At 64.0% G+C, this 22,637-nt stretch overlaps 3 protein-coding genes across 5 annotated transcripts in view; 1 reads left to right on the forward strand and 2 right to left on the reverse strand.

The window, feature by feature from the left end:
• BCR (BCR activator of RhoGEF and GTPase) overlaps positions 1-5,574 on the reverse strand; it is an 86,808-nt gene extending 81,234 nt beyond the window's left edge. The window contains exon 1 of the mRNA XM_024977857.2: positions 3,818-5,574. Within this exon, the coding sequence (XP_024833625.1) occupies positions 3,818-5,144 (1,327 nt within the window). The 5' untranslated portion in view covers positions 5,145-5,574. The remainder of the gene's footprint in view (positions 1-3,817) is intronic.
• Positions 5,143-6,051, forward strand: LOC112441984 (basic salivary proline-rich protein 1-like). Its single transcript, XM_024977515.1, has one exon. It carries the CDS (start codon positions 5,143-5,145, stop codon positions 6,049-6,051), a length of 909 nt encoding a protein of 302 aa, XP_024833283.1.
• A 2,484-nt stretch (positions 6,052-8,535) lies between these two features.
• On the reverse strand, positions 8,536-22,553 carry RAB36 (RAB36, member RAS oncogene family). 3 transcript variants are annotated; one of them, XM_059876456.1, is made up of 13 exons: positions 22,460-22,553; positions 21,835-21,924; positions 17,869-17,960; positions 17,268-17,333; positions 16,763-16,864; positions 16,091-16,155; positions 14,658-14,713; positions 13,939-14,016; positions 13,623-13,713; positions 11,836-11,955; positions 10,200-11,640; positions 9,781-10,088; positions 8,536-9,052 (listed from the first exon to the last, which is right to left on the reverse strand). In XM_059876456.1, the coding sequence occupies exons 2-11, from the start codon at positions 21,901-21,903 to the stop codon at positions 11,576-11,578; spliced, it is 804 nt and encodes a 267-aa protein (XP_059732439.1). In that variant the 5' UTR covers positions 21,904-21,924; positions 22,460-22,553; the 3' UTR covers positions 8,536-9,052; positions 9,781-10,088; positions 10,200-11,575. The 3 variants fall into 3 exon arrangements, with proteins under 3 accessions (XP_059732439.1, XP_059732437.1, XP_059732438.1); XM_059876454.1 differs by lacking the exons at positions 17,268-17,333; positions 22,460-22,553 and having other exon boundaries at positions 21,835-21,918; XM_059876455.1 differs by lacking the exons at positions 8,536-9,052; positions 9,781-10,088; positions 10,200-11,640; positions 11,836-11,955; positions 22,460-22,553 and adding an exon at positions 11,974-12,230 and having other exon boundaries at positions 21,835-21,918.
• Between the last annotated feature and the right edge of the window lie 84 nt (positions 22,554-22,637).

A 22,637-nucleotide genomic window follows, 5' to 3' on the forward strand; every position in this document is an offset into this window, starting at 1 on the left:
CACCACCCCCAGGGGTTCCCTGAAGAGACACGCCCATGAAGGAGCAGAGCTGGCGCGTGCAGGGCGAGGGCACTACGTGGCAACATCAAGACCCCACTGAGGGAGACCAGGGAGACCCCAAGGACGAGCATTCCGTGATTCCACTCACAGGAGGCACAGGGACAAGTAAATCCACAGAGACGGCCGGGGAGCCCCGTGGCGGGGCCAGGGGCTGGGGCTGGGGGTGGGGGCGCGGCGAGCGCCTGCGCCGGGAGCGGCTTCCGGCTGGATACGGACGGATGGTTACACGACAGCGTGAGCCGCCGAGTGCCACCGAGCTGGACGCTGGAAAAGGAAACACGCCAGATTCTCTTACGTAGATTTTGCCAGGATGGGCTTCCGAGGTGGTGGCTCAGTGGTAAAGAATCTGCCTGCAAGGCGGGAGATGCGGGTTCCGTCCCTGGGTCAGAAGATCCCCTGGAGAAGGAAATGGCAACCCACTCCAGTATTCTCGCCTGGAGAATCCCATGACAGAGGAGCCTGGCGGGCTACAGTCCGTGGGGTCGCAAGAGAGTCAGACACCACTTAAAGACTAAACAACGTTTTCTAGGAGAAAGAAAAACCTGTCCCGTGTCACATAAGTAACTCATTTTAATTAAAGTTACTACTTTTTTTTTGTCAGAAAGAAGGAAAAAAAAAAATCCAACGTGAACCACAGGAGTTCTAATTCTAGTCGGCGTCCAGACCCCCAAAGGGCTCCTAGTTTATTAAATCCTCCACCACCTCTTGAGCCTTCATCTAAAAAGCAGACTCAGCCAAAACTCAGGCCTATTGTCCGGCAACTTGAGAAGAGGCCTGTCCATTCGCCGTGAACCTGGAACCTTCTAAAAGCAGGGGGTGGGCTGGACCACAGGACTCGTGGCCAGGGAGGGGAGGCCACACTGAAGCCATAACAGGGAGGAATGAGGGGCGCTGAGTCCTGGACCCACAGGGTCTACAGATTTGTAGACCCACAAATCTACACCTCAGCTCCTTCCTTGGGGAAAGGTCCAGAATGCTGCCTTCTGTTCCCCAAACCAGAAGGCCATCCTTTCCGAGCTAGAGAACCCTGGTACAAGTCCATCAAGACCTCCTTTCCAGCCTGTCGATCAATGACTTCCATGGTCTCAGACTCTGCCTCCGTCCCCGGGAAGAAGGCCGCACTCAGGCTCAACTTGGAGGCGCACACAGGCTCTGTCTGGTCTGTGAAGCTGGTGGAGGCCTGGCCAGGCCCGAGACCCTTTTCTGCCAGACAGTTACTCAGGCAGGTCACCAGTTCACTCAACAACCCAAGTGAACAACAAAGCCGTGATCGCTCTGACGATAACATGTCACCAGGATCCAAAGGGCAAATTCACCGCTTAGTAGAAACAGGAGAAAACAGAGCAGCTGCCGGCCGGAGCCCAGGGAGAAACACAGACCTGGGCTCCCCGCTCATGGGGGACGCGCGGGGCGGGGGCGCCTCGGATCTCCGGAGGAAAGGCCCTGGCTGAGCGGCCTTTCTCAGGAAGGGGCGGCCGGAGTCCCCGAGAAGAATTTAAAGGACGAGGGTGGGCACAGCCGCCTTCCCACCCTCCCGACCCTGCCCTGGGCTGTGTGCGTTCCTGTCTCCCGCTACCTTTTTAAGCTCCCACGCGGGGCCAAGGACCGCGCTCCCTCCTTCCACTCAGCTTGCACGGTGGGAGGGGCGGGCTTGCACACAGCGGGGCTCACAGCCCGAAGGACCCCGGGACCTACCCAGCCCCGTTTCTCGGGGGTGTGAAGGGCAGCAGAAAGCACCGGGGGTCTGCGTCCCCGAGGCCCCTCTGCCACTTCCTGGCGGGATCCTTATCTGCAGATTGGGGGGGTGGTAGTGAGGCCGAGCTCCCAGGGGACACGCGTGTCAGGGCATAGTCACCGTTCAGGCTGCTTCCCTCCCCTCAGACACAGAAGCTGCCGCAGCAGGGAATAAGGTGAGGTCCCCTCCGTCCACACTGGGACCTTCCCCACTGTCCCACGTCAGAGGCTCGGGCCCTGGCCGGGGGCGTCCAGGGAACGTGGGCAAACTATTGGGAAGGAGACACATGGCCTGGCCCCGGCGGTCCCACCGTCGCCTCCAGCCACACGCCTCAGAGAGCCCTGAGAAGCGGGCTGGGCAGGCTCCCAGAGCTGAAACTGCCAGGAGCTTCAAAGCCCAACAGGAGACACAAGGTGGGACCCTGGAGGGCTTTCAGAGCAGGATTCACCGAGGGCCAAAGGGGCGGGGGTGGGCCAAGATGTCAGATGACCTCCTTGGCTGGGAGCCCACCCTGCGTCACCCACAGAGCAGAGGCTGAAGGCAGGCGAGGGGCTGCGAGCTCCGGAGACGGCCTGCGGGGAAGCCCCCCAAACACAACCAACGGGGCCCTACTCGCTGGAAACTCCCACCTCCCCCAGCAAGAGAACACAGTTTCAGACGACAGGTCTCCACGAGAAGCTCTCCTTTTCTCCTTTGTTGACAATGTTCACACGCTCCCTTGTGGGTGCTGAGGGCCAATCCAAGCTGGCTCGCCTGGCTGACAGCTGGCCAGACGGGACTGGTGCCTGGCGACCACAGGGCAATCCTCCAGAGCCCAGAGGAGCTGACCTGCCTGCAAAGCGGTCTTCTCAATAGTACCGGCTTCCCCGCACACGAGGGGCCTGGGGGATGGAGGCTGGGCCCCGCCACAGGTCCCAGCAACACAACACAGACAGAACCAACAACGAAGTGAGCCCAAAACAAACAGGAGGGAGCGCGGATGGCAGAGAGGCCCCTCCACAGAGCCAAAAATAGCCTCCCTTGTCTCAAGAGGGCTCTGACCAACCAAGAACACACAACTCCATCGGCAGAAAAAGTCAATGGAGCGGAAAACCACATCAGCTCAGCAGGGCCCAGGACTCTGAGAGGCTCCCAATTGCCTCACCTGCTACAACCCCAAATCCCTGTCCTGACTGCCATCACAAACTGCGCCCGGCTCTCGAAACACAGTCCTGTTAGCCCGGCGCCACAGGGCGTCTGTCCATAGATGTGCATACACATTACACCCATGGTCCCGCGGGCTTAATCTCGGGGCCAGGAGCCAGACCGTGTGACTAGGAGCCGAACATAAGCGTGGGTGGGCAAGGGGCACGATGGAGCAGGGTGAGATGCCCAGCGGTGAGGTCTCCCGTCCAAACCGGACAGATCAGCACGGGTGTGGCCCTCCTTCAGCCCCGGACAGAGCTCCTCAGCCCCGGCTCTTCGGTGGCCCACTGAGTCAGAACTGCCTGTGGCCTCCCTTCCTCCGGTTTGTATTTTTCACCTGCTCTGACTTGCACTGGGGCTGCCGGCCAGAGAGCGAACCCGACACTCCTCCGGCCTGGGAGCAGCTGGCATCCCGTGGATGCCCCGGATGTGTCGGGCACTCTCCCAGGGCAGGTGGCGGCGACTGCCCAAGACATGGATCAATCAGTCCCTGCTGAAGCATCCACCCAGAGAGCAGAGGTGACCAAGGCAGCCAAGGCGCTCCTGGCCCCGACCCACAGAGAGGAAGCACTCTCGCGAGAAAGCACAGGCTCCAGACCCCAAGGAAGGAGCCACCTCCACCATCCCGACACACCACCCCTCCCACCCGAATCCCACTCCAGACGCTGGGAATCTGCATTCAGGAGGAAAGCAGGGATGGAATTTGTTCAGCTGGGGGAACGGGCGCGAATCGTTCCAGCCCACCACTGGCGCTTGAGAACCACTCCACAAAGTACCTACCTGCCCCTGCACCCCCAACCTCGCAGGTGTCCCCACCAGGCTGGCAGAGGCACTTACCTGCGTCTGCGTGTAAGGCGCCATCCTGAGACAGTTTGCCGGACAAGCTGTCCCCATCGCTAGGCCAGATCTGCCCCGTCTTGCGGACGCCCACGATGGTGGCCTCGGACACCACGACGGGGCCCTGGCGGTGCCGCTTCTGGCACTGGGGCGTCGGGGGGCTACTGCTGTCGAAGGACTGCTGGGAGTTCTGCGAGGGCGAGCGGCTCTTGTCCCGGAAGGGCCGGTAGGTGGTGGGGCTCGGGGACACGCGGCTGGACTGGCCGGAGGAGAAGTCCTCCTCGCTGGACGTGAGGTTCTCGTTGGAGCTGCAGTCCGGCGTGTAGCCGCCTCCGCTGTCCTCGAAGCTCCGCGGGGAATAGGACCTCCGCGGCCAGGTAAGGCGCTTCTCCTGCTCCGAGGTGCTCTGGCTGCGCTGCAGCGAGCCCTTGGCCTCCCCTTCCACCATCATGCCCCCGACGTAGATGCTCTGGTAGGGCTGGTACTCCAGGGGCGGCCAGGGGGGCCTGCCGCTGCCGTTGGCGTTGATCAGGTTGTCCTTCAGGAAGCGCGGGTTCAGCTCAACGTCCTCATAGTCGCCATCGAGGCCGCCGCAGCCGCTGCCCTCGGAGGCGCGCCCGCGATATGAAGGCCTAGGAGTGTCTGCGGGGCCCGGCCCGGCGCCCTGCTGCTGCGACTTCTTGCGCTCCATCTGCATGGCCTGGCTGCCCAGGGAGCTGATGCGGTCCGACACGTCTTTGTCGTTGACCTTCACCAGGCCACGCTCGTGGTGGAACTCGACGTTCACGTAGAAGGGCTTCTCGGCGTCCGCCGCCGCCGCAGGCTGGCCGGGGCCCTTGCGGATCCTCTCGAAGTTGGAGCGCAGCGCCGCCACGCTGGTGGGGGGCCCGCGGTCGTCTCGCTCGGCGGCGGCGGCGGCGGCTGCGGGCCCGGGCCTGCGCGCGGCCGCGGGCCTGGCCTTGCCGGGGGAGCCCTCCCCGTCGGGCCGGGCCTCGGGCTCGTCGGCGGCCGGCAGGTCGGCGCCCTCAGCGGGCGCGGGCTGCGCGCGCGGCGCACGGGGCTCGGCCGCGCCGTCGGGGGGCTGTGCGGCGCGCCGGAAGCCCCAGCGCTGCCGGTCGTAGCTCTTCTTCTCCTTGGCCAGCAGAGTCTGCAGGTAAATCATGCGGAAGCGCTCCTGGTTCACCTCCTGCTCCAGGCGCCGGATGGAGGCCTTGCAGCGCTCCAACTCCTGCTCGATGTCGCCCACCGAGCGCAGCTCCATGCGCGGAGGCTCCGAGTCCGGGAACTGCGCCTTCCACGCCTCGGCGAAGCCCACTGGGTCCACCATGGCGCGGCCGCGGCTCCTCACCTGCGCAGCCTGGCTGCGCGCGCCAGCGGGGCCGGCTTCAGCGACGGCGCGGCGGCCTCACCAGGCCCGGCCCGGGACGCCGGGCGGCCCCCATGCCCACGGCGGGGCGGCGGCGGCGGCGGCGCGCGAACAATGCCCGCCCCCTCCCGGGCGGCAGGTGAGGCCGCGGCCGGGCGGCCGGCGCGCGGGGCGGGGCGCGCGCGGGGGAAGGGCGCGGGGCCGCGCGCCCGCTATTGTGTGCGGGGCTCCCGGCGCGCGCGCGCGCGCGCGCGGGGCGGGGCAGGCGCTGCCTCCGCTCGGCCGGCCGGCTAGCCCATGGCCGCCGCCCGCGCGCCGCTGTCCTCGGGCTCCCGCGCCGCCGTCCGGCTCCCCGCGCTGCGCTCAGCCCGCCCGCTCCCGCCGCTCTGTCGCGCGCCGCCCGCGCTCGGCGCCGCAGGAAGGGGCGGGGCGGGGCGGTGGGCGGGGCCTCGGCGCGGCTGATGGAGCGGTGGGGGGGCGTCTTAAAGAGGCCTCTCCCCGCGCGGCGGTCGGACCGCCCGCTCCCGCCGCTCTCTTGCGCGCCGCCCGCGGTCAGCGCCGCAGGAAGGGGCGGGGTGGAGGGCGGGGCCGCGGCGCTGATGGAGCGGGGCGGAGCCTCTTAAAGGGGCCGCCACCACCCCCCCCCCGTCCCCCCCCCCCCGCCCCCTCCGCTGCGGCCCTGCGGGCGGCCCCCGCGCCTGGGGAAACTGAGGCCGAGACGGCGACTTCTGCACTCCCGGGAACAGGTGCCCTGGATCCCGGCGAGCCGGATGGCCCCTCGCTCCCGTCACTGGCTGAGCGCGCTCCCCAGCGGACAGGTCGCCCGGCGGTCGCCAACGGGCCTCCGGGCGCTGGGGTCCCGGCGTGACGGCTGAAGCATCACGTAGAGGGTCCAGAGGAATGTCTCCCCGCCGGGCCGCTCAGCACACACGTCTCCCTTCCTGCAGCCCTGACTGGGAACTTATCTGTCATCTGCCTCCGAGGGGGGCCCCGGCCTCCACGGCCGGGGGGACAATGAAACGGAGTCTGTTTTTGGTCCGCCGGAGAAGCCCGGAGATCTCAGACGCACAGCGGAGTGGACCCCGGGGGTGCGGTGGGGGTGGGGGGACCCGAGGGCCGAGAAGACCCCGACCAGCCTGCTGGGTGGCGCGAAAGGAAATGGGATGTGTCAGCCGGAGACCCCGGCTAGAAGCCAGGCGCCTCTGGGTCGCTCGCGCCTGCTTCCCCGGGCGTTAACAGGAGAACCAGAATGCACACACACGCCGGCCCCCGCCTCGTGAGGGTTCTCTTACCCGCCCACCCCCCAGCTCCGGTGCCGCCTTAAGCGGATGCCCGGGCGTCTCATCTAGAGGGAACGGAGCCCAGGGCGGCCTGGCTGGGCTTCAGGTCTCTCCCCCGGCGGCTTGTGTGACCTTGGCAGTTCCCTTTCCCTCCTCTCTGAGCCGGCTTTTCGTCCTCACGTGGAACAGTGTTGGGAGCACCGTGGGAAGCTGCCCCAAGGGGGCAACCATAAAACCTGTGCTGTTCTGCCCGTGGTCGCCTTTCACGCTGGTGCCCTGGGAGCCTGGCAGGAAAAGCCCTGGGGCTGTGGGGGGTGGGGAGGGGGACTGGCAGACGCTTCCAGGCACGGCTCCCTGCAGGCGCTCCGCTGTGTCCACCCTCGCACTCCTCTGCCAGCGGACAAGGCCCCGACAGTAAAAAAAAAAAAAAAGGCCTGTTTTGTATCTGAGGAAGGAGAGCTTGAGGTCCTGACTTGGCGGCCGGCAGAGCTAGGCAGGAACCCCAGCAGCGTTTACATCCTGAACACCTCTTCAAGTCGGGAGTAACAAACCCTGACCTCCCAGCCTATGGCACACAGCAGCTCACCATCTGCATTAGTGCCTTCCTCCGGCAACCCTACCAGTGGATCTGGCAGAACCAGAACCCAGTGCCTCTGGAGCCCCATTCCCTGGCCGTCAGCAGGGAGAATCCCAAAAGCATAAACTGGTTTTTTCCCCCTTGCTAACAGGGTCCCTGAGTTTCCAGCGGGTACTTGTGGGTTCATCTGGGACAGTATCATTAAGCACCGGGAGGAGAATACTTTGGGGGGCGGGGAGCTGCTGCATCTATCAGTGAGGTGTTTCTTCCTGGTTTGCAGGCCCCCAACTTGGCCCCACCTTCAATTTGTGTGCATTGGAAACTGACACTGCAGTTTGGGTTTGTACGCCCTGTTCTCTTGGCAGAGCAAGTGGCTTGCTGGGCACAAGGACACTGCAAGATAGTGGCTATCTCCCCGTGGGACAGTTTCTTCTGGCCCCAAGGACATTCCTCTCCTCCCCGGAGTCTCCCCCGGAAGCACCCTCGCCCTGGGTCTCTGCTCCTTCCCCATGAGCTTTCTTATCATCCCTCCCTCCAGAGAAAGGGAGGGCTGAGGAGGAACATGGGATCCATATCCATTAGCAGTCTGCGCTCCCCACTCAGTGTGTGTTCCCAGCTAGATCTAAACTTCCGAGGACAGAAATCTGTCTGTCTTTTTCCCCAGTGAACTCTGAGTGCTTAGGACAAAACAGGTGCTCAGTCAGTCCCGCCCGGGGGGAAGAGGCAGTGGTGAGCACACAGGAGGGAGGAAGCCGTGAGGCAGGCAGAGCCAGGCCGCGGCAGGCACAGGAGCTGTGTGAGTGGGCATCCCAGAGGATGCAGAGGTCTGGGGAAGGCTGGCTGGCGGGGGCGATGTCTGAGCTGGTCCTGGAGATGTGGAAATGCGGACGGACAGGCAACGATGGGGAGAGTTCAGAGGTCCAGGTGTGTTTGAGGAACAGCTGGGTTAGGGGCCAGGCTGGTGTGGACTGCAGGTCAGATCTGGGGTTTCACTCACGAAAACCATCACCACCATCAGTTAACAAGCATTTCCATCGCTCCTGACAGATTTTTTTCCACCCCGAAACTAAAATGGGACAGCAAAGCGGGATTGTCGGTGATATTTCCGTTACCACTTCCATCATTTTCCGGGGCAAGGCTCTGTAATTCATTTCAAAATCTCAAAATCTCTCTCTCTCACACACACACATATACACACACACCCTCATGTACCCTCAGCAGCAGCCCTAGGGGTTCTTGAACCCAGCACCCGGTTCGGGCAAGCCCCTCCCCAAAGGCTACCTGGTCCCTTTGCTGCAATGAGCCGCTGGGACTCAACAGCCCCCTCTGCTGGACAGAACTCAGAACTTCCGATGCCTCAGAACCCGGGGGATGGAAACCTGACGCTGGAATATTATTTGACCATCAAAGAAAATGCAGTCCCAGTGCATGCTGAATATCCACGAACCTTGAAAGCATTATGCCAAGTGGAAGAAACCAGGCATAACAGACCACATATTGTGTGACTCCGTTTACATGAAATGTCCAGAACAGACCAAGCCTATGGGGACAGAAAGTTGGCTGGTGGTCGCCTGGGGACGGGGATGGGAGGCGTGGGGAGTGACTGCTGATGGTCTCACACAGCAGGAAGGGGGACTGTGTTTCGCTGCTTCTCTGCTGTGTGCGCCTTCATCCCCACCAGCTTTGGGGGCCAGAGGAGGGCTCCCTTCACGTGGGGATGTGGCCTCATGACCCCCCAGCTGTCATCCATCATCCTTCAACCCCAGGGAGCTGCAGGCAAAACCGGAAAACGGGGTGATCGATACAGCTGTGCCGTAGCCCTGCCCGTGGCGCTGTGCCGGAGGGCGCCTGGCGGGGCGCCTGCTGCAGGCCCCCAGCCCCGGCCCACAGTGGGGAGCAGGGCCTCTGCAGGGCTTCGCTGGCCCCGGGCTCCGAGTGAGCGAGCCGTGGACCTTTTCTCCTCTCTTGGCTGGACTCCCCCGCCTTCTGCAGAATCAATTATTGATGAGGCCCTGCAGTGAAGGGTGGGGGTGCAGATCCCTGTGAGTGCCTCAGCTGCGTTTTCAGCCTCACAGAGAGTGCAGGGGCCTGGACAAGATGGGCTGGGTCCTGAAGGCCCGGCCAGCGACATGGTGCGGGCTGTGGCTTCCTGTGGTCAGAGACTCAGGGCAACCTCAGGCAGGGGTGGGGGGATGCCACCCTTCCGTTGGGGACCAGGGGGCGGCGGGAAGGGCCTGTGAAGAGCAGCCTGTGGACAGGAGCCCCCGCCCTGCTTCCTCCTGGGGGTGCAGGCTCAGACAGGTGGCCAGGGGCCCAGAATGCCAGGGTGGGGGTGTGTCTGGATGAGGGATGGAGGCCTGGAAGGAGGCCACGGGACCCCATGCTACTCCCCATCGGCTTGACACACGGGCAGTGGGAGGGAGGCCGCAGCAGATGGCAGGGGAGCCCGGGGCTGCTGGGCAGGTGTCGTGTCATCTTGGGGCCCCCAGGTCCTCTGCCCCGTCTCCAGGAAAACGGAAGGCTCAGAGGACGAGGGTCCTCTCTGAGCCGTGGCTGCTTCTGAAAACTCCCGTGCCCCATACCCGCTCTTGTCTCTGCCCCAGGCCTCCTGGGTCCCGAGCACCCTCAGCTGCTCACAGGCCAGGAAGGCCCGTCCCCGCTCCCCACCGGGCCCGTTCAGATTTCTATCTGCGTGACTGTGAGCAGAGCGGGCCCCCCGCCCATCGCCACGTCCCCTTACCTCCATCTCAGGCGACCTCAGGCGTCCGGCTCACGCGCCCAAGGCCCTCAGGAGCCTGTGGCCCCTCGGGAGAGGCCTGTGTCCCGTTGCCAGGCTGAAGGGGGCTCTGGATGCGTCTGAGGCCCCCGTTTCCTCCAGACGCCTCGGAAGTGCTTGCACACGGCCCTGCGTCGGCCCCCAGACACGTCACTGTCTCTGTGGACTTGTGGGATCAGTGGGCCCACGGCCGCTTCAGAAGAGACGCCGTAACAGCCGGACACACACGGGGGGCCACAGGAGGGGAGTTTCCCACAGGGCAGCTTAGAGGGCTGGGTGCACACGAGACAATGGTCCTGGCTCAGGGGCCAGTGACAGCCGGACACAGTCCCCAGAGCGGGGCAGGGAGCCGGGAGGGTGCCAGCCCACCTGAGCAGACTCACCCGTCCCGACGCTGTCTCTCGTGTGCCCCAAACCCGGGCCTGGCGCAGCCGAGGCTGGGTCTGGTGGGCCAGCCCACCGGAGGCCCAGCTAGATCTCTGTGGGGAATCCCGAGTGCGGAAAACTGCCGCTGTGAGGACGGTCATCTCAGTGAAAAGAAGTAAAAAGCCGACTGTCCCAGGTCCGGGCGGCCTGAACGGACTCTGGCCCATCTGCAGGAAGTCAAATCTGCAGCCCTGAAGGGACACGCAGGCTCGCCCAGCCTGGGAGGAAGAAGGCCGCCCGGTGGGCCAGGGAGAGGCCATGCCGGTTTCACAGCAAACAAGGAGCAGGAGGCCTGCGCTGCTTATGTCGGCCCATGGGGGGCGCCTCCCTCCCATGCGGGAGTGCTTTATTCAAAGGAGTACCCTCCATCTACGAAAAGGAGAGCTGAAGACATGGGGAAGGCGGGCCAAACAGAAGACGCGGCATCCCCCGGCCGCTGCCCACCGGCTGCCCGAGAAACGCTCGCGGTCCCCAGGGACGGAGGCTAGACATGCGCCCGCCCGTGGCCGTGGGGTGGGGGCTCAGGAGGCCCTGTGGAGGAGCCCCACGGCAGCCTGGACTGGGCCAAGCACTCTGGGCGGGAGCTGGGGTGGGGAGGCCGGGGCACCCGCCTGTTCCAGGGGTCAGGAGGGCCATGGAGCCGGGGAGCCTGCCTGCAGGTGCTGGAGCACCTCCGATGTGCTGCAGACACGTGGGCCATCACGGGGGTCCCCGGAGACCTGCACGCGGCACCTTCTCATCCCCAGGGGTGGGTGGGGGTGTCCGTGGCCTGTTCTGCCCATCCTCAGCCCGACCCAGGGGGCAGGATGTCACGGGTCACGATGGAGCCAGAGGTGGCCCCTCGGTGGCCAGAGAGGGGACACACAAGTCCGTGGTGGAGGGACGGTGGACGGTGAGGCCCAGCCCTGCTCATAGAAGAGTCAGGGCTGGGAGAGAAACCCGGCTTTCCTTGGGCTTCTGCTGACGTCGGCGAGTCCCACTCGCCTGGGCCCCTGAGATGAGGGGGACTCCAAGGCCAACCCAGGAAGGCTGGGGAGGGGCCTGGGGAGCCCTGACTGTGCCCGGGGTCTGGGACCCGGGAGACAGGTGCCATGCCTGCAGTCACGAGCCTCTGTGGCTGGGCTGATGGGCAACTCTGTAGGTGCGACTGGCCTTCCAGCACGGGGCCCTGGGTGGCAGTGGGGGCCTCCTCTGGCTCCCGCCCCGCTACGGAGAAGAGGAGGCGGGGGGCCCTGGAGCTCAGCACAGTGGGCGCTCCGCGTCCCCCTCCATGTCACGGAGGCACCACCGGCCTGCCTCGTGGAGGGTGGGGAGGCCTCTGCCGCAGGCCTGGCTAACAACAACTCGGGCCGGAGGGCCTCCTGCTGTCCGGGGTCTCGGGTCGACGTCCCTCCATCCCTGCAGCAAGGGGAGAAGTCACCTGGCGTCAACTGGGCACCTGAGCTGGCCGGCAGGCAGGGGGCCTGCAGCCGGAGGTCAGCGGGATGGGAGAGGGGCCCAGACAAGCCTGGCAGACGGTCGAGTCCCAGCAGAGGGTGGTGGATGCAGATGTCGGGCCTGAGTCCCTCCCCAGCCCCGGGGCCCTGCACTTACGGATGACGTCCCCGCCGCCGACCTGCAGCGGGCTGTTGCTCCTCCGCTCCAAGTCCTGCAGTACCGAGCGCTCGAAAGCCAGGGCGGCCACGCGGCTAAAAAACGCCTTCACATTCTCTCCTGCGGGCAAGGGACAGTCGTGACCCCCGCCTGCAGGCATCCTGTCGGGGGCGGGGGGAGCCGGTGGGGCAGGAGGCAGGACGCTCCCCTCCCTGTGCAGGGGACAGGCTCCCAGCCCGGCCATTAGCCCTGGCCACTCCTGACAACCTCTGAGCCTTGGTTTCCAGGCATCTAGTCTTTCAGTTGGGTTTTCCAGGTGGCGCTAGAAGTAAAGAACCTGCCTGCCAGTGCAGAGACTTGAGTCCTGGGTTCAGTCCCTGGGTCGGGAAGATCCCCTGGAGGAGGGGCAGACAACATACTCCAGTATTCTTGTCTGGAGAATCCCATGGACAGAGGAGCCTGGTGGGCTGCAGTCCATGGGGTCACAAAGAGTCAGACGTGCCTGAAGCGACTTAGCATGCACTGTTTCAATCAATCGCAGCTGAACGCCCGCAGGCCAGGTGCTGGGCTGCACAGAGATCACAAGTGAGCCTGCTTTCTTGTCACCTTTTTGCATCTGTGCAGCGGGCAGCCACCAGGGTTAGCGCCCCTGGCGCCCACGTGGAGCCTTTTGTGCCTCCTCCTCCAGGAGGACAAGGCCACCCATCGGGCACAGGGCCAGGTGAAGCCCTCGACACACACACTGCATTTGTGCAGTTAACAACCTATACAACCGCACAAGGCGGTCCTGCTTGGTCCATAAGAAGCTCTCTGGGAATGGGCTGTTACTCCAACAAGAGGGTGGGTTCTCACAGACTTGGGGGTGCCCTCAGGAAGGGGCAGAGGGAACTGGGCACGGCGACCACTTTGTGCTGGGCCAGAGGAGGTGGTGCTTCCACCTGCACCCCGGGCAGGCATCCGCAGCGGCCCCTCCCCTGGGGTGAGGACTCCGAGGTGTATTCCTGAGTCCCCACAGCCTTGGCGCCCGCGGTGCGCCAGCCACTGCGAGTTATTTCATTCCATCCCAACAACCTGTTTGCAAAGTCTGTTCTTTGCTTCTGTGCGTCTGCTCGTTTTTCTTCAGTGAATCCTGTGTCTTTTATCATAAAAAGCGTGTTTTGTATTAAAAATAAAAGACTGACGGCATCGCCCCACTTCCCGGGTGAGGATGCCGAGGCTCAGAGATGTTGGGAGCTGCGGTAAGCGGTGCCCGTGGGTGCGGTCAGCTCGGGGGCCGGGGAACCAGTGAGGCCGGGCAGACTGGGAGGGGTGTGGGTGAGAGCCGGCGGGGGCGTGGCCGCTGTCTCCGCCTTCTCTGAAGACGGCTGGGGAAGGGAGGGACCTTCCAGTGCGCATCTGTCCAGCGGGCAGAGCTTGGCCTGCGGACGCTCAGCCGCGATTGGTTGAGACCGTGCGTGCTACGCCCGCCTCGGGTAGGGGGCGGGACGACGCTGCGGCTGCCCCTGCCTCCCTGAGACTCCGGCCAGGACCGCGGGGACCTGCCCCCACGCGCAGGAGTAGGGGTCTCAGTCCTCCCACCCACGGGCCGGGCCCCGCCCCCGATCGCCAGCCGCGGCGGCAGCCCCGCGCCCACTCACCGGTCACTCCTCCCACCCACGGGCCGGGCCCCGCCCCCGATCGCCGGCCGCGGCGGCAGCCCCGCACCCACTCACCGGTCACTCCTCCCACCCACGGGCCGGGCCCCGCCCCCGATCGCCGGCCGCGGCGGCAGCCCCGCACCCACTCACCGGTCTTGGCCGACACGGACCAGTACTCAGCGCGCATCTCGTTGGCCAGGCGCACAGCCTCCGCCTCCGCCTGCTCGCACGCGGCCCCTGACTGGGGGAAGCGGCCCTGCTGACCCAGCACCCTCGTCCTCCCCGGCCCCCCGCGGGGACACCCAGCCTGGGCACCCGCCTGGAGGTGATCCTGGGCGGGTCTGAGCTCCAGCGTCCCTCCCTGACTTGACGGGGATCGGGGACCCGAGAGCTCCTGCCTAGGCCCTGGGGGTCACCCTCTGCTCCGCGTCCCCCGAGGCCGCCTGGCCCGCCTGGCTCCGCTCACCAGCAGGTCCTTCTTGGTCCCCACGAGGAACACGAAGCAGGCGCCTGGCTCGTTCTCCCTCAGCGCGTCCTCCAGCCACTGCCTGGAAGGCGGGCGACAGGCTGGGATGGACCCACCCCACCCCCAGCGGTCGAGGGAGCCCAGGGCCCCCCAGGGCCGGGGGTGCCAGGAGGGGATGTGGACCGTGCTGCCCACGGGCGTCTCCAGTGGGCGGGGACGCAGGAGCGTCAGGGAGTCAGGGAGCCCCGAGGCGTCCCGCACCCTGGGTCCATCCCACGCTGCCACCAAAGGGACTGACCAGCCCGGCTCCCCTCACGGGGCTGCAGACGCGGCTGTGAACGCCCCAAACCAAAGTCAGGGGCAGGGGGCTCTGGCCCATCAGCCAACGACCCCCGGCTCTCGCCCAGATCTCTACCCGAGAGAGCAGGTGCCCAGTGCTGTCCCCACGCCTGGGGCCCAGGAGTGGTGAGGACGCCAGGCCCTTCCCCCCAAAACTAGTAAGGCTTTCGAGCTGAGCCCTGAAGTCAATGCAGGGCGCTCTGAACTGGCCGAGGGATAGAACGGCAGCCGCACCGCCACTGGCCCGTGGGCAGCTGGTGCTGACCGGCCAGCCTGGTCTCCTGCACGCACCGTCGGGCTCCAGCTCGTGGCCCAGGGTCAGGGAGTCCTCCAGGCAGCCTCCCAGCCCAGGGAGCCCACGGTGGCCACTGAACCCAGACTTGCCTGCTGTGCTCCAGGGTTTGCACGTCAGTGAGGTCAAAGGCCGTGATGATCACTGCGGGCACGGGGGAAGCCAGGGGAAGCTGGTGAGCAACAGGGAGGCAAAGACAGCGAGACAAGGGGGCTCCCACACAGCTGTCCCAGGGGCCCCTCAGGCATGCAGCCCTGGACCGGTGACATGGGGACCCAGTCCCCACCCCTCTGATCCGCACCCAGCAGCCCAGCCGCAGTGGGGTCCAGGGAGGCAAGGTGAGCTCCCTGCCTCAAAGTTTCTCTGCCTCTGACGGCTGTGGGGCGCACGGGGGAGGCTGGACCGCTGAGAGATCAAGCGGCCTCCCCAGCTGTGACCTGGTGGGGACCGACCACGGCCACCTTGGGCCCTCAGGGTGGCCGAGGGGATTAAGCTGGAGCAGCGGTGGGAGAGCTCTGGGACCGACTTCCCACACTGGCGCCTGGGGCCCAGCGGCCACGAGCACCAAGCAGCTTCGGGGCCCGTTGCGGAGAGGCAGGCTCGGGGCGTGGGGGACCTGGCAGTGCAGCTCCCTGCCCTCGACTCCTCCATCACTGCCCTGCCTGCTCCCTCGTGCCCTGGGTGGCCGCACACGGAGATCAATCCAGAAGGGCAGGACACAGGCCGCCTCCTGCCCAACCCCGGCTAGGGGCCAGCGTGAAGGAGCACGCTGGTGATGGTAGTAACCAAGGCCGGGCGGCTGCCTGACGGGCTTATTCCCGGGGGGAGGGCGCACACCAGCCCCCCACCCCGAGAAGAGGCCACAGTGGGCGTGGCAGAGCTGTTACTCCAGGCCACGGCTTCCTGGTTTTGCTCTTCTCCAGCCTTCGTGAAAACGCGACTTCTGACAGCAGCAGAGTGGACGCGGCTGTGCCTTATCGCCTGAGTCTAGACAGGACGCCTGCGACCCGGGGCCCCCACCTCCCACGGGAACCCCTCTCCCTTGTCTTCCTGGTCTCGGTAGGGGGCTATGCTGCCACCGTCTGCCACCCAGGAGGCCTGCCCAGTGCTGGGGTGCCCTCAGCATGGAGGCAGTGGGCAAGGAGTCTGGTCTCCACGGTGTGCGTGGGGGTGACGGGCACCCCCTCTCCTCCCCTCCGGCCAAGCCCTGGCCCCTGCTTTTGAGCCGACCCGCTCTTCTCTGTGGGGTCTCTGCCCAAACACTCCCCACCCTGAGCATCCTTCTGAGCTGAAACTGGGGCTGAGACCTTCAGTGGCAGAGCACGTGCCACCCAGGGCCCCCTAGAGTGTGTGGCGGTGAGGCCCACCCAGGCCCGGCTGGAAGGCCAGGACTGGGCGCCCCGTGCTTCCTCCGTGTCTCTCGGAGGACCCGGCCTCTCAGGGTGAGCCTGCGGGTAGTTCACGGGGACCCCCAGCTGCACGTGATTGAGGCCCCGCCAGTGGCATCAGCCGGCCACTCACCCTGGGCACCCCGGTAGTAGGCAGATGCGATGCACTTGAACTTCTCCTGCCCTGCTGTGTCCCAGCTGTGCCGTGGCCGAAAGAGACAGGAGACCAAGAGGTGGCAGGTTTAGCTGTGCTCGTGGGGTCTCAGCCGGCAGGCTCGTGGGACCCCCTGGTGGGAGACCCAGAGCCCTTCCCAGCGGCATGGGCATCGGGAAGTGCCTGCTGCCAGCCCCCACCTGCTCCTGATCCCTTCCTAGGGTGTGCCCCCCCTGGGGCAGGGAGAAGACAGACAGACAGACAGATGGAGAGAGGCAGGGGGAGGTGAGCAAGGGCGGGGGTAGGGGGGATGTCCAGCCCCAGGAAGGCCTGGGGGCCACGTGACCTCCGCTAGAGCCTCGCACGCAGAGACTAGTTTTGGCCCCGTTTTCCAGGCGCGAACAGCGGCTCAGAGGCCTGAACTGACTTGCTGGAAGCCATGCCCAGACCCGGTGCATGGGATCAGAGGGACACGAGGCGCATGGGGTAGGGGGTGTGGGTGTGCCTGGGGCCTGGGTCTGCAGAAACGGGGAGCCCAGCCTCACACAGCTGGCCAAGGCCCCCTGCTCCCTTGCTGGGACCTTCCCTGGGGTCTCCACAAAGCCCGTCCATGACCATCGGGAGACGCTCAGGCGGCCGCCAGCAACTTACATCTGGAGACTGAAGGGGGTCCCAGCGACCTCAAACCGCTCAATCTCGAAGTCCACCCCGATGGTGGCCTTGTAGTCATGGTCGAAGACATTCTTGCAGAACCTGTGGGACCCGGGAAGCTGTCAGAGGCCACGTGTAGGGCTGCAGGCCACGGGAAGTCCGCCCACGCGGGGAGGCCACATGGCAGTGGCCACGGAACCGGGCCATGGGGACAGGCCACAGGCGGACGGAGCCTCCAGCGAGAGCTCCATGGGCAGAGGCTGCCGCAGCCAGAGGCCACAAGTGGGGGTCAGGACAGGGAGAGGCCCCGTGCCCACCAGCAGGGGGGCGGTGGGGACCGCCTGACCATCGCCAGGCTCCCGGGAGGCCACACTCTCTGCACGCCTGTCACCTCCCTGATTTCCTGCATCCCCTCCCAGCGGCCACATGGTCTCCGCTGTGACCTGGGACTGGGCCTCCCGGGCGGGCCTGACAGCGCTGCTGGGAGGGGCGGCCGGCCGCCCACCTGTGGATGAGGCTGGTCTTGCCCACGTAGAGATCGCCGACCACCACCACCTTGGAGAGTCTGAGCCTGAGAGGGGCAAGGCGTGGTCTTGCAGGCGTGGTCACGAGGGCATCCTCACGCACACAGGCCCCTCCTCCCCTGTGGTCCCCACTCGTGACGGGGACAGGCCACCTGTGAGACGCTCTGTGGTGTGTGACCCCGTCACTGGCCCAGGGGAGGGGCAGAGGGCCTGCCTTTGTTCTGGGGCCATCGTACCCCTGACCCCACCAGGCCCTCGTCCCTGTAGTGAGAATCAGAAATGTGCACCACGGGAAGCAGAGTCTTGGGCTGAGGGGCAGGCGTGGTGGGGACTCAGAGGCGGCCCCGGGGCCCGACACTAAGGCTGAAGCCCGAGGGAGCAGCCACACTCAGACCTCAGGCACCGGCCTCCCCAAGGGCAGAGATGTTCCTGCGGCAGGTGAGGCGGGATGACTGGCCCAATGGTCCCCGGGCCGGCCGGGGTGGCACCCGCGCGGTCTGCTGTCCAAGGCGCGCATCTGCCTCCATACACTCAGGCGTGCGCTGGGCTCTCCCCACCCTCCCCCGCGGAGACAGCGCTCACCCCACAGTCCCCGTGTTCCCGCGCTGGCAGGCAGTGCTGACCTGCCCGTGGAAGTGCTCCCGGAGCTGCAGGCAGGCGGCGGGTGTGTACCACTGCAGAAAGACAGACAGGCGGGCGTGTCCCCCTGCGGAGCTCCCGGGCAGGAGCTAGTGGCTTACTTCCCAGGGTCCCCTCCCTCCCCTTCCAAGCCTCCCTCCTTGTCAGCACCTCACAGGCTCCAAGGCTCTAACGTGCCAGGAAGCCCAGGCGGGGACCCAGAGAGCTGGGTCTTGTTGGGGGAGGGAAGCTGGGCCCTTGCTGTGGGTGCACCACACCTCTGTCCCCTCTGGTGAGAGGAGGGGTGGGCTGTAAGGACACTTTTAGCACCAAGACCCTCCTATGCTTTCTACTACGAATCTCTGATGCTGCTTTCGTTTTTTAAAAATATGTATATTAGTGCATGGAAAATGTCCTAGAAAGCACTTGCTTCGTCCACATTTTTCGCAAGGCAGGACCGCATAGTGGCCCGAGAGCACGGACCCTCAGGTGCTGTGTGACCCTGGGCAGTTGCCTCACGTCTCTGAACTTCAGTTTCTGCATCTGGAAACCCTTCGAGACTTGGGGGCGTGAATGAGGTCGTGTTTGTAAAACCGCCAGCGCAGAGCCGGCCTGGCATATGCATACTGGGTGCTCAGCAAAGACGCCCTGACACTCGGGGAATGCAAGTTTGTTCTATAGGCTGAAAAAAAAAAATCATATTCAACAAACAAAGTGAAAGTCGCTCAGTCGTCTCCGACCCTTTGCGACCCCATGGACTGTAGTCCCCCAGGCTCCTCTGTCCGTGGAATTCTCCAGGGAAGAATAGCCATTCCTTTCCTCCAGGAGATCTTCCTGACCCAGGGATCGAAGCCGGTTTCCCGCATTGCAGGCAGATTGCCTACCCGCTAAGCCACTCGGGAAGCCCAAACAAACGCAACGTGACTATTAGGTTTTGCGGTCCGATTGGCCGAGGTTAAGCGTGGGGCGTGGCCGGGGCATGGGAGGAGCCTCGCTGCAGACGGCGGCTGCGCTTTGCGGTCCGATTGGCCGAGGCTACGTGGGGCGTGGCCGGGGCATGGGCGGAGCCTCGCCGCGTTCCGCAGCTGCGCTCTGCCGTGTCCCCAGCCACCTTCTTGGCCTGTGCCCGGCGGCTCTCTGCCCTGGCCCACCTGCCCTTTCGGCCCCGTGTGACTGCACCAGGGCAGCGAGGAGAGTGAAGCAGCTTTGCAGAGGGCGAATGCGGGGCCTCATGGCGCCCATGTCCCCAGCTGTGAGGTGGGGGCACTCTCACCGCGCCTCTTGGTCTGCGGGCTGCAGGGGCAAACGGGCAGCTCAGGCAGGCGCTCAGCCCAGGGCCACGGTCACGCGGCCGTGGGTGGGCCGTCTTTTCGGGAAGGCTGGCTGCTTTTCTGTCCGCTTCTCTCCCTGTCGGCATCAAGTCGCGGGAGGAGCGGGGTGAGGGATGCGGCGCGACCGAGACACGGCGCTCAGGAGACGGAGCCCACCACTAGTCCAAAAGCAATGAGGAATCTGGCCGTGCAGTGCGGCAGGAAGGCAGGCAGCCGAAACCCGACACAAAAAGTGTAGCTCAACTGGTGACGGTAAGAAGCCAATGGAAGGACACAGCCTGGTGCCGGCCAAGAAGAGGAAAATGGCAGAAATGTTGGGGACAGAAAGAAGAGGGGAAAAGAACAAAATAAGAACGATGCAGTGGATCCCAGATTCTTCCTAAGAGAAAAACTTTTTTTTTTTTTTTTGAGAAAAACTTTCAAATGTACTGTTTCTGTTGTCCTGAGTAAAAGCTAGGAATTTCTTCTTTTCAAGAAAACGTACAGCTTAAAAATCACTTTCATGTGTTTCTTTTTTAAAACAGTGGTAAAACTTTCTGATAGGCAATATTAATTCTATATCACGTTGATATATAGTAGGTTGATGCATAATATGGGCTTCCTAGATGGCTCAGTGCTAAAAAATACACCTGTCAAGGCAGGCGATGCAGGTTTGATCCCTGGGTCGGAAAGATCCCCTGGAATAGGAAATGGCAACCCACTCCAGTATTCTTGCCTGGAAAATTACATGGATGGAGGAGCCTGGCAGGCTACAGTCCATGGGGCCTCATAAAGTTAGACATGACTGAGCGACTGAGCACACACTGCACCACTTGGGATACAGATTAGAGAAGTGTGCTAAAGGAGGCTGGTGGGCTGCACACGGAGACCAGACATGTGGGATGAAGGAAGGACCTGCCCGCCTGACTGCAAACTGCTCAGGCCTGAAGTGCTGCGGCCCCCAGGGTGCAGGATAAACCTGGCCACAAGCAGATGGCAGAGAATCTCACCTTCTGTGGGAGCAGGGGTGACCCAGGCTGCCTCCCAGGGCGGGGGACAGTCAGAGCTCGGAGTCAACCATGGTCAGTTCAAGTCTGGGCTCCCCCACCCACAGCTGTGTGACCTCCGGCAGGCAGCCCTCCCTACCTCTCTGAGCCTTGCTGTCACGCTCTATAATTGAGGTCCTTTGTCCCATGAGACCTGTGCCAGTCACCCCTCCCTTCCTTCAGCTCTTCAACCCCTTCATTCCCCGGTCACCACTGACAAGGGAAGCAGTTGCTGGGCCTCTGATGAGATGGAAAGTCTTTCGGGGACCATCCACCAGTCAGAGGCACCGAGGCTTTCTCTGTGCGAGCTGGAGACAGAACTCAGAAGGGAGGAAGCAGAAGACAGGGAGGAAGAATCACTGCAGACTCCAAACACCCACAGTCTACCCTCCTTCGCCCCCTGGCCTGAGCACAGATTTCAAGACTCTTTAAAAGGGAGGCTTTCTCCCACACACAGGGCAGCGACCACAGAAGGCAGGGTCTCAAGCGTGCTTCCAGATACTCTGCATGTAGAAGCAAACACGCGTGTGGAAGTGTTTCTTTTCTGCACCTTTTCTCACATCTGGCGCTCAAGCACTTACTTTGGCCCTCATCATCACGCATCAGCCCGAGAGGTGCTCGTTTCTCCTGCGCCTGTGTCGGGAAGCAGCATCTGCTGTCTAAGTGGCCCCCTCTCGAGGACATCGTGTTGTGTCTGACCTTCTGTGTTACAAATTGCTGCAGAACCTGGCCCTGAGCGGCGGCGAGCAGAGGGTAGGTGGAGCTTCTGCAGGGCTGGGAGACACTGGTCCTCCCACCCACTTCAGGTAGTATGGATTTGTGTCCCCTGCTGTGATTAAGGATGGATTTTAAGACAGCTGTGAGTTTTTAGTAAGGACAGAAGGGTAAGGGGTGAGAACCTTCGATTTGGTCCCAGGAAACTGGAGGTACTGTTCGATAATGTAATAATAATTTTACAATATTGATTGATTTTTGGCTGGGTTGGGTCTTAGTTGCAGGCAGGATCATTGTGGCTTCACAATGGGCTTAGTTGCCCCAAGGCATATGGGATCTTAGTTCCTGGGCCAGGGATCAAACCCATGTACCCCTGCATTGGAAGGTGGATTCTTAACTACTGGATCACCAGGGAAGCCCTGATAATGTAATAATTGTAATGAGAAAAGCAGCAACCACCACCTGGGCAAGGGAGCTCCCGTTCACCATGAACCAGGCGTCCAGCGTGAGCAGAGCTATCCTTGTGGGCCAGCAGCTCTGAGAGGTCGAGTACCTTGTCCAGGGTCACACAGCTTAATGGCACGCAGGACTCACACCGCCGTCTGACTACAAAGTCTGTGCCCTTAACCTCCACGTCACACTGCCTTCCAGTGTCACCTTTTGCCTGCCAGCCCACCCTGGGCAAGTCAATGCCAAGCTTCTCAACAAGTCTGCTGAGTCCCTGGGGTCTCTCTGCGAGGGACTGGCCTCCCGATTCACCTGCCTTGTTTCCGGTGGTGAGCGAGGTGGGGAAGGCTGGATGTGGGCATGCTGTCCCTGGAGCAGTGCACACATCAAGGGTTGGCCTAAGGCCTCCCTACCTTAGGGAAGCTGCTGATGACGCGGTCCCGGCTCACAGAGGGCCCCAAAGGTGTCAGGGAGGACCTCATCCTTCCAGGAATCCTGTGCCCCTAACAGGGGAAAAAGAGGGTTAGGGAGTCCCTGGGGATTCCCCAGAGTTGACGCTGAACATGGCTTTTGCTCTGAAAACAGTCCAAGCCTCCTTCTCCGTGGGGAATGTCAGGGGCCATCTCCCCTGTCTGCAGGCAGTGTGTGCAGGGCTGCGGGTGCAGGCCTGCGGCCCGGCCTGGGAGAGCTGGAGAGCGGGGTCTCCTGCCGGGTGTCCTGCCAGGAGTGGCCCCTCCCTGAGCTCAGCGCTGGGCTCTGAGTGACTGTGGCACAGCAGGGACCCAGAGTCCTGGCAGAGGAAGTGGAGTAGCGAGGGGGACCCTGCTCCTGGCCTCAAGGGATGAAGGCTCTGGGTGCGCCGGCCCTTAGGGTGCAGCCCACAACCCTTTCCCAGAAGCACCCCACCCGGCGCTGGGCCCCTCCCGCCGATATCCACAGGCCCGGGTCTCCTCCTCCCAGTCAGCGCCCTCCCCACTGAGTGCCCTCGATCGAGGCCTGTGGTCCTCCGCATCGGATCTTCCCTCTCCGGACCAGCACCTGGGGGCCGGGGTGGGCGGTCAGGAAATGGGGAGGCCCGGGGGCCCTGGCCGCGTTCAGATCGTGAGGTGGGAGGGTATCACGCGGGCTGGCGAGGGTGACACCCAAGGGGAGTCTGACTGACCTGCGGCCGCTGACACAGTTCCTGGCGCTGCCTAGTCCGGGAGGGTCGAGGCCG

This window comes from Bos taurus, chromosome 17 (assembly GCF_002263795.3).
Source record: "Bos taurus isolate L1 Dominette 01449 registration number 42190680 breed Hereford chromosome 17, ARS-UCD2.0, whole genome shotgun sequence".
Classification (NCBI taxonomy): domain Eukaryota; kingdom Metazoa; phylum Chordata; class Mammalia; order Artiodactyla; family Bovidae; genus Bos; species Bos taurus.